The sequence below is a fragment of the Fulmarus glacialis genome, unplaced genomic scaffold, assembly GCF_000690835.1.
Source record: "Fulmarus glacialis isolate BGI_N327 unplaced genomic scaffold, ASM69083v1 scaffold2726, whole genome shotgun sequence".
Lineage (NCBI taxonomy): Eukaryota > Metazoa > Chordata > Aves > Procellariiformes > Procellariidae > Fulmarus > Fulmarus glacialis.
In genome coordinates, this window is record NW_009218538.1 from 26,982 (window position 1) to 37,764 (window position 10,783).

At 40.4% G+C, this 10,783-nt stretch overlaps 1 protein-coding gene across 1 annotated transcript in view; it reads left to right on the forward strand.

The window, feature by feature from the left end:
• Positions 1-10,471, forward strand: part of LOC104078417 — a gene marked incomplete at its 5' end in the record, with an annotated part of 27,345 nt that extends 16,874 nt beyond the window's left edge. Inside the window, 4 exons of the mRNA XM_009580057.1 lie at positions 259-352; positions 6,955-7,088; positions 9,141-9,304; positions 9,881-10,471. Coding sequence (XP_009578352.1) covers positions 259-352; positions 6,955-7,088; positions 9,141-9,304; positions 9,881-9,958 — 470 coding nt within the window. The remainder of the gene's footprint in view (positions 1-258; positions 353-6,954; positions 7,089-9,140; positions 9,305-9,880) is intronic.
• Between the last annotated feature and the right edge of the window lie 312 nt (positions 10,472-10,783).

The window sequence follows — 10,783 nt, forward strand, 5'->3', positions numbered from 1 at the left end:
TCCCTTTTCTTCTTTCAAATGAAGATTTTGCTGCAGTGAACAATTAAATAAGTACTGCCAGAGGCTGTTCTAGAAAATTGGTGGTTGCATTCTGCATCTTCTTTATAATACATCTTAAAAAACAATAACAATGAAATTGTTTTACAAAAAGTATTCCAGGACCGTCTTCAGCAGTGTGTGCTTTACAGTTAAGGCTGTAGAAAGCTTGTGTTGCGGTTACACAGTGGAGTGTTTATTGATGGTTTAAATGCTTTACAGCTGTCGACTTCTTCAACCAGATCAATATGCTTTATGGAACTATTACGGACTTCTGCACAGAGGAGAGCTGCCCCGTGATGTCTGCTGGCCCAAAGTAAGATTATTTTTTACACATTGTTGAGAGTGTGCAATTTTTGAGATGGTTTTACATTTGAAAACTTCAGACTAGCTCAGTTGAGTGCCAAAAATAAGGTAACGTCTGTGGGTGGAAAGGATGTCTTCTCTTGATACCTGTGGAGGAAAAAAAAAATTAACTTTTATTAAGGGAGTAGGGAATGGAAAGGTGGGTTTTTCCGAGTGGTTTTTTGTTTGTTTGGTTGGGTTTTGGTTGGGTTCTTTTTTTTTCTTTAGCCTGGGAAGTGAACTGATTATCAAAACTATTTTTTCCTTCTTTTTGTGAAATGTTAACGAGGGCTTCTTAAATTTAAGATTTGATGTTTTTATATGCAAGTGTTCAATTAGGGCTTACCAAAATCTTTCGTTTAGGCATTTAAATAGGTATTGTAGAAATAAGCTTGGCTACAGTTTTTAGCAGTCTGGATAAGAATCCCCTACCCTGTCCCTCAGTTAAGTTTCACTTCTTTGATTCTTGCTTATGCTTTTGTACAGACATCCAACGTTTGTGTTTTTTCTTGCTCTCCAGCTGCTTAGTGTCTTCCAAAGAGGAAAATACCCGCATTTCTAAGCGAGTTGCAAAGGAGGGCACTGCTTCCTTTTAAATTACTGTAAAATCTTAAATAAACAAAAAAGAAAACCAATCCTCTCCTCCACTTCCTCGTCCTTTATAATGACATTTGTTGTTACTGTCTGAAGCCAGTAATTGCCAGCCAGCGTGGTGGAGGTGCAAAAGGGTGCTGCTGGGAGGGCAAGGCAGAGAGGGCAGGAGCTGTGCAAGGCAAAAGCAGCCAGACGGACCAAGAAGAGCTTTGGCGCTACGTTCTTAAACTAAAAATGGACGCTGCTGAATGGCAGAATCAGTGTGGGCAGGCAGACCACCTGCTGCAGAGCGGGGAGGGGTGAAAATACAAAGGGCATAGAAGTTTACCGTTACACCAAAGAACTTTGGGATAAGCTTGTGCATTAACATAGTCCATTGTCTGCTTTGTGCTTTGGCATGCAGAACAGCCTCTTATTTAATAAAAACAAGAGCATGAAAATATTTCTTTGCTTTATTGTTTGTTTGCTGAGAAGCAGTTATTTGGGGATAGAGGTTAATTATTAAAGGTTTAGCTGTCTGGTTGCCAGACTAAACAATTTATTTCCTCTCCAAAGAGACCGATAACCATTGACAGAAATATATGTCGTACTCAAATTGTACCCAGGATGCGTAGAGCATTCCCCAAACTCTGCAGCCCCCACCTGTGCTCAGGGATGGGTTTTGTGAAAGGATCAGAAGCTTGCCTGCACGTGAGGGGCCAAGGCCAGGCAGGCACGGGAACGGGTGATTTGTGAGGCTGGCGGTGACCGGCAGTCATTTTTAGTTTGAGCGAGTGTGGCTTGCTTTCACTTAAAAAGTGGCCTGCAAAATTTTTTTCAGGGAAATACTGCTGGAAAACCTGTCAGCGTGAAAGGACTGATAATTACAGATTTTTTTTTTTTTTCCCTGTTACTTATCTGTTTCCTGTTCTCTTCTAGCTCAAGCTATATTAGTTGAAGAGAGATTGAGTCTTAGGTGCTCGTTAGTGCTTCTAGGCTGAAGGTTGCTGTCTGCTCCCATCCACGGCTGAGCTGTCACCAGTGTTGCATCCTCATCTATTTCAGACAAGAGAGTGCGAGTTAGCTGAAACAACTTACATAAGGTCGTTTGAAACAGGTTAGGCAGTCGTAGCATGAGTAGCTGGAGAGAACCAGCAAGCAGCAAGCGCTCTATGGATCTAAAGTCTGATTTTTGCGTTGCCACTAGAAAAGTGTTTATGGTAGATATATATTGAAAAAGGGTTGTAAGGTGCTGGTGCATACATAGGAAGCTGTTTAGAACTCCTTGTGGCTCAGTCAGAGTTTTCATAGCACAACTGACAAACTTGTAGCAGTCTATGGAAAAATTAAACCAGATGTCTTAAGTGAGAGGGTAATGAGAGCAGATGTGTGATGTTTCCTGTATCCGCTGCCTGGTATTGGTGTTTTGTCTTTAAAACCCCTTTAAAAGAAGAAAAAAAAGACCCTTGGCAACAGACAGGTCACCTAGGTTCATGTCTGGTTTCTTGTGTTTTATTTTTGATACAGGGCAGGTTATCTTCTCTAAAGGGCTACCTTTAAGCAAATGCTTGAGGCTGTATAGCTCCTTCTTGGCCCACTGGTTCTTTTTGGTAGCAATCTTAACAGAAGGGGTTTCGCTGAGGCAGATAAATCGGTAAATTTTTGTGCGCTGTGGGATCAGTTTCATTTCTTCTGGACTTGTCTTTGTTGGAAGGATTGCTGACTTAGCTTTTATCGGGGTGTTAGTACATTGAGTTAGTTAAGGATTGACGTAAAGATCAAGAACAGATCTCCCTCTCCTGCTGTATAGCTCACTGTCTAACAATTGGAAAAAAGTATTTGTTGAATTTGTTCCAAAACATATGATTACTCAAGGTAATGTTCCATTCTTTTCACTTCAGCAAAGACCAACCATTTCTTACACAAACTAACCCTAGTTGGTTATCACTTCTTGCTATTCTTATATCAGTTGCAGTATCACCATCAGTGCAACAGGCATGATAATAAGTTAAGAACCTGCATAGAAATAATATGTTTATTAACCACCACTGGGTGAGGGGAATTTTCTTTATTTTCCTCCCTGGTTGTAAGCCTTCAATAAGAGCACAAAGGAGGGACGTGGCTGCTGCATTTTTCAAAGCTGGGTGTCTGAACTGGCGCTCCAAAATCCGTATTTAGGCACTTGTGTGAGTGCACTGAGCTCACTCTTAATGGCAGTGAGATCCTCCTGATTTTCCGGAGGTTTGTTGGTCTGCAGTGCTTCTGTCTTTGTATGTTCAAATCGGAATAGCTGGGCACTCCAAAGTGGACAGCTCCCATAAATCCTACGTGAGCGTAATACGGTGTAATTGAGTGTTCGCTTGCTGCCTTCTGCCCAGTGTGTCTGCAGCAACAAAATTAATAAATCATGTGATCAGGTCCTTGAAATAACCTGTGTCTCTTAGAGATATCAATCTTTTTTCCTTTTTGTGATGCTCCACTTTGCACCTGTGTCACTTGATGACTGAGGGATAAAACAGAAAAAGTATTTTTCAGCAATCTTCATGTAATACAGTTTTGCTGAGATTTAGAGATGATAGGTCCAAATAAGTGTCCAAGAATCTTTTAAAAGGCATTACTGAGCCACTGCATTTTATTGCTATTGGATGAGGTAACAGCTTTAATTTTAGTCAAGCTGGGGTTTGTTTTGTTGGGGTTTTTTTTGGTGTGGTGTTTTGTTTTTTTTTTTAGGCCATGTACATGTAATTGTGCAGTAGAGGAGCTGGCCCTACGATTGTTTATACTTAGGGATTTTTTCTAATGTGAGAAGCATGGTTGGGTTTTCTGCTGATAGATGGCAAATGACTTGTGTTTATTAGTATGAGAGAATTCTACCAGAGTCATTAGGGATTCTTGGCTTTTTCCCCTGCACTTGCTGAAGTGAACTGTATATTTCTTGCTCTATCCTTCACATATTGTTTTGCCCTTGAAAACCTCTATTAAACCATAGAGGTTTCTAAAAATGTATTTTCTATAGCGGAACTGTCTATCACGTTAAGGTAAATTTGTTTCTGTCACCAGAGCTGTACGTGACTGCTCAAAAGCTTGAGCTAGAAATGTGATTTTACCCTTAATTTCCTGTAGCAGTTCAAATGATTCTAATATGTGGGAATTTTTTGTGTGTGTTTGATTTCCTTTTTTTGTTTAAGAAGTTGGGCTAGGATTCTTGATTTGTTTTCGGTGATGTATTTAATCTGGTAGGAAGAGTTCATTTTCCCTTCTCCTGTAAACCCCAAGCCCTTTGACAGCCTAGGAGCAACTGTGAACATTACGTCCACTGTGTGGAGCATGGGGTGTTTGCCAGAATAATTTCAGATTCTCTATATGCCTTTATTTTTTGTCAGGATGTATCTGCTGTTTTTTAAAGACTTCAAGAGTTGTTCTCTGGCATTCCTTCCTCCAATAAATGCAGAATTCACCCATAGTGTTGGGGAGTGGGGAGGGAGGCTTCTTAAGGGTATATGTTATTTGGATGAGATTTTTAGCATGTAATTTAGTTTGTTGTCTTACTCTGTCTCCGCACTGAACCTGGCACCTCAGCTAAGTGTTGATATTTGTCCTATGTTAATACCACTTAAATCTCAGTATTAGGGTAAATACTGGGTGGTGAGGAATTCCGATTTTTTCAGAAATCCACACGCATTGTGGTCCATTCAGCGTGTATGGAATTTTTGCATGTGTTTTGAGTTAAAATTTTAAAATGCTTTCAGACCCTCTGATTTGTTGCCATAATAAAAATGGGATCTTTTTATACCATTGTGAGCAGCTCGCTCGTAATCACTTGTAAAATTTGTTTATTGTGAAAGCGTTCTCCCGGTTACTGTTCTGACAAAACTGAATTTGTTAAACAAAATTAGAAGCCAGACTTACCAGACACAGTTAAGCTTTGCATAAAACGATGTGTATGATCTTTAAAATAGAAGACCTTCTCCAGTGTCCGCACAATACTAATTGGAGATAGCAAGGGAAAGTTTAAACGGTGGTTGCAGCCCGAACATTGTGGTGTGCTACTACTGTGCTAAGAAATAACAATAAAATTGAGCGTGCTATCCTCCATGAAAAGTATTAACCATTAATAACATCTCTTCTAATTCTTTTAAAAAGAGCTGAGATAAAACTTGTAGATGAAGCGAGTGTGTTTCCTGTACAAGCATGACCGAGCTGACATCGCTATCCTTATATGTTTGGTTTTGTTAGTTTGTTTTTTTTAAATTTTATAATTTTAAAAGAGGAGTGTTGCAGCTAGTCTTAATCGTTGTTCATTTGTTTCTCTGGGAGGATTTCAGAGCTGCAGAGCTCAGCAGTCCTTTTCGCTTCCGGCTTGGCAGCAGGCTCGCCTCGCGGATAGCTGTTCTCCAGCAATGCTGGGTGGCTGAGCGAGGCTGGCCTATTTAAAATCGACGTGGGAGATAATGCTGTGTTCAGATATAAGAGAGAGGGCTATGCACGGCTCGGTGCTGATGAGAAGAAACTGCTCAGATGTTACGGATTGGCAAGGAATACTAAGATACATGCATTTGTACTCAGCAAGACACAGAAGGAAACACTGTCGTTCACTTGAAAGCTGGTATTGTCAGACTCCCAATGTTAAATGTGTTTCTTTTTTTTAAGCTCTATGTTCCCAAGACTAGCCACCTTCTCCTGTGTCTGGACTTGTGCGAACTGCATTCCCCAAGCCAGTGACAGTATCTGTTCCATTCTAATTTCATGAGGACTTGTTTCCATCTGGTTGTGTGTGTAAAAGGATGCTATTTGATACATTTTTCCATGGCTTTTTAAATTTCCTGAAGCTAAAATGGTAACTGTAAAATGAATGATGCTGGAATCCACTTATTAAATGTGCTACATAAAAGATGTCAACATACTAGCTCTGTGAATGCAAAAGGATAAAAAGAGCGCATGTTTTACTGTTCCGTAGTCATGTCAGTGGTTTGTAAAGGTGTGATATCACCTTATCTACAGATGGAAGAATTAAGCTAAAAGGCAGTTACTGGCCTGCAACTATCGAGTGGGTCAGTAGTATAACTGGAAACCGAGATTTTTCTGAATCTTCCAGCACTGCATGGTAGCACTAGCCCTTCAGATGTGAACCTTTTCTGAGGAGGACTGTTTAGTCTAGAAGCTTTCTTCTAACTTAGCTTAAAGGCACTTTATACCAGCTTCCAGTTTTATAATAGTATTCCTTGGCATTAACCTACTTCTGAATCTATTCCGTGTCTCTCATACAATCATAATTTGGGACCTCTGGCAAGAGGCAATGTAGTTTGGTCTTCAGTTATGCCAAATCTCTAAGAATATTTTAAAATGTAAAGCAATTCCATAGATTTTAGGGGCCTGATGTGTCTGTCTGGCTGCTGCTGCAGGTGTTGAGCATTGCCACTAGCTTTGCAGTTCTTCTCTGGCAGTGGAGGTGAAGAGAAGCCCGTTGCTAGGGCTGATGGGGTGAAATTTCACTTTAGAAATCAGTCAGGTGCCTTCATCGATTTGAGCCCCGGAGCTTAGCTTTTATTTGTGTGAGAATCTCGTGTAACTTTTTGATGTTTCACTTCAACAGGCTGTAATGTTTTTCTTTTGGAGGGGTGGAAAAAAATGAAAGCTTTAAAAAAGAATAAGTAGCTATTGGCCTTTCAGGATTTGGAAACCTACTCGTACAGCACCTTTTGATGTACAGGGATGCAGGTTTGACTGCAGCCTGCCATGTGCATTTTGGTAGGAACGTTGCAACCGAGGATGAATGAGTTCTGCTATAAAGGATGACATTTTTGAAGGCCTTCACAGACTGCAGAAGAGAGTCCAGAGCAGCTGCAGATGACCGGGGAGCATTTGGGCCTTAGTTTCAGGGAAGGGCTCTGGGAGAGTGTGGGATTACGGGGAGTGGAGCAGGAAGAGCAACCTTCCAGGCCTTGATATGAATGATTCACTTGTGTTAAGAAATGTCTTGTTGTTGTCGTCCCAACCCAGATATGAGTACCACTGGGCAGATGGGACAAACATAAAGAAACCAATTAAGTGCTCTGCACCAAAGTACATTGATTACCTGATGACTTGGGTCCAGGATCAGCTGGATGATGAAACGCTATTTCCTTCTAAAATAGGTAAAGTAATTAAGTAAAATTGAACAATGTATTTGAATTATAGTTGTACAGGAATATTCAAGTCTTATAGCATTAAAAGGTCTCCTAAATGACTGAAAAATAGGGCAACTTTAAAAGGTTACATAATACATATAAAGGCACTTCTAAGATAAAATTGATGTGGTAGTACATGAACTCTGATCCATGTGTTAATACTCTTAATAAACATCTATCACAATTCTGAATGCAGGAAGTTCTGTTTCTATTTAATAACTGATTGTGTTGATCAAATCTGATGTTTTTTCATTTTGAACAGTGGGTTGTTTCCTGAGAAATAAGGCAGAGGGTCTCAAAATGTTATAACCAGCAATTGGTACAAACTGGTAGCTTTTTGATGCAGGAAAGATGTTTGGTCCTCGCGAGGAACTTCTCCTAGGCCTTACCTCCAAAGAAGCTGAATTGCATCTTTGATCTTAAGTTAATGATTTTTTTTCTTTTCAAGTGAAGATGAAAGATACATGGTTTTAAGAGGTTTCTTGCAGAAAAGCAGGAGAAAAATAATGAACAGCCACCAGTTCGGAAACGATAACGAGAAGAAAACCCTGCTTCTAGAGACACGAAGGACTATTTGTTCTAAAGCTCCTAGTTGTCACTTTTCCAGTACACCGCTACTCATAGGCTTGTGATCCATTGCGGAAAAACGAAGGGAGATCTCCTAATTGCTTTTATTTTGTGAATAGTTTCTGAAGCGTTTGACACATTTTCAATAAGCCTCTTCAGAGAAACAGGGCCACCTGTCAGAATCAAGTGGCATTAGTTTTTGCTTACAGTTAGGCAGATATGCAGAGAAGGCTGGTTAGTTCGGGAAGAAGCGACAAAAAGCAGAATCTTCCCTGCTCAGTAGATGTGATGAACTTCCCATGCGATGCAGCAGTCAATGAAGGAAATGTGATGTACATGTAAGCAGGGCAAGCTTAAGTAGGAGTATGAAAATTTTATTGCTAGGGTTTTAAAGCATTGGCGAGATCGTGATTGGCCTACAGCATCCAGCTTGGGGCTCTGGCCTTCAGACAGGACTTCAGCAATTGGTAAGACTGCAAAAGCTGACTGGGAAAACTGGTGCGTGATGAGAAGCTAGGCAGGTTTAATCTTTACAGATGGTTGATACATATCTTTTCTTAGTCTGCGGATGTGTCAGCTAAAGAGATTATTGCTCCCAGTAGCCGGTTGCTGTTTCCTACCCAATTTTAATAAAACTTGGGCACTGACAAAGATCTGCTGTTGAAACTGATTTTACCTGTCCTGGGTCATTTTCACTGAAATGACTGAAAGGAGCATGTTTCAGAGTACTTAAGCAGGCAGTTAAGAAAGCAGTAACCTCTGGCTGAGGGACGATGGTGAGCAGGATGGAAACAGGAGTCTCTTTGCTGGGCACGAGACAGGTGGAGAGAGCCTATTTCTGATTTCACTTTAGCCAAGAGAAGTGTAAAACTCGATGGTTGATACCAAAGGTGGTTTCAGTTACCTACACAAAGGTATCTGGTGTCCCTTGGAGTACCCTGTGGTATGTTGGACATGTGCACGGAACCACGGTGAGAATCAGAGCCTGCAGGAGACTTCCCCTTTTCTACATTGGCAGTCAGAGGCCAGGCAGGTACTGAGAGGGCATCGATAAGCGCATTAGATAGCTCTGGGTATCTGAATCCTACCAGAAGGGAGGAAGATTCTCGGCCAGAGAAGGCTTTTCAGGGAACCGTACTGAGGCATAACGATGTTTAGTAGCTGGAGGCTGAAGCTAGGAGGGCTCAGCACAGAAATGTAGTCAGATGTGTTTTGGAAGAAGTTCATGAGTCACTGGTCTACTGAAGGGAGGGAAGCCTCCCCTCCGGTCTTACAAATGACCTTGTCATCGTGCTTCAGCCTAAGTACATTGTCTGATTTACAGATGGAATTGCTGAGTGAAACAGATCGGCCCTTCTTGTGCAAGAGATAGGGTTGGGTTATAATGGTTTTCAAAATGCATGAACATGGCATGGGCGTTTAAAAATAAGCCATCTGTTTTCTTATTTCTAGGTGTACCGTTCCCAAAGAATTTCATGTCAGTGGCAAAGACAATTTTGAAGCGTCTCTTCAGAGTTTATGCTCACATTTATCACCAGCACTTTGATCCAGTGATCCAGCTACAGGAAGAGGCACACCTTAACACTTCCTTCAAGCACTTTATATTTTTTGTTCAGGTAAGTGTGGCAGGAGCATTATGGTTACAATTATAGTCTGGAAGAAGTCATGTACCAAACAAATGCCCCTTCAGTTTATTCACGGCTGGTGTGTTTGTAGGAGAGTGAACATCTCCAGGACCCTAAGATAGTGTCTTACTCCATTTTTATGTATATTTATTGCTAGAAGCATTCAAAGAATGGCAAAGTTTTCAATGAAGTATTCGTTTGCTACAAAATTGAATAATGATAAGTGTTCCCTACCAAATAATTCAGTAGAACACTAATTCCCAACAAAAGAATGAGGGAGGACGGCATCTGAAGCTAGACTGAAAAGCGTGTGCTTGCTTCAAAGCTACATTCCCCCCCTCCCCTTAAAAAACAAAAGAGCATCTTCCTTCCTTTAAGTGGGGGAAAAAGCTTTAGGCAGTTGAACACTGCTATTCAGCTCACAGCAGCCAGGCGGAAAATGCTGTAGTGGCTAAGCCTGGACTCGAAGAGCCTACTACCAAATAACTTCTATCTAAGTAAGACTTCTCACCTGAGCTGCACATAAAAAACTCTGTATGTATGTCTTTCTCCCCATCCTTGTTACAGGAATTCAACCTTATTGATAGAAGAGAACTTGCACCACTTCAAGAACTGATTGAAAAACTCACCTCTAAGGACAGATAAAAGGAGGAGGATTTCTAGAAGTCACTTGTTTCTTTAAGCAAGCGTGTGGTATTTGTTTTTTTGTTCATTTGTTTTTTTAAAAAACAAAACAAAAACCTGTGCTGTTAGTAATGACAGCCAAGATCTACTTTCTGTGCTTTTATTAGGGGAAATCTTTTATCTGTTAGTGACACGTGGTAAATAGTGCTTTTTTTTTTTTTTTTTTTTTTTTTTTGATTGTTGTTATTCATTGTGGAATTTTAGCAGGTGCTGAGTGTTTATAGAGGAAACATGCTTGGTTGGGGGATTGACTCTGCTGGTGCATGGGTTCTTGTATTGTGTCAGTGGTAGCCCGTTCTCATGAAGTCCCTAAAAGACTTGCTTACATTCTCTAAGTGCCTTGGCAGACTCACTTCTGAGGTGCAAAGCACATACAATACTGAACATTGCTGGAAACAGAAAATATGAACTAACACCCAGGACACTTACTGATACTTGTTTTAGAAAAATATATATATGCTTACACTAAAAAAAGCCATAACTTACTGAAATCAATGATCTCCAGCTTTTAATACAAATATTTTTTTAGAGATTAATATAGAATTTTTCAAAACTAGGTATTTCTTATGAAGAAAAGTGATGGTGAAGTTCTAGTAGCTAAAGCGAAACGATGAAGGTGGTATCAAAATTAAAAAGAACCTGTGCTTAGCAAGTAGTTGCATGTCTGTTGCCATTGGTTTGGGCTTTTCCTAGTTGCTTTTATTTTTTTAACAGGGAAGCGTCAACTTGGGTCAGTCATTTTTGTTAAGTTTCCTAGCACTTGCCAAATGAATGGTTAGTTTGCAC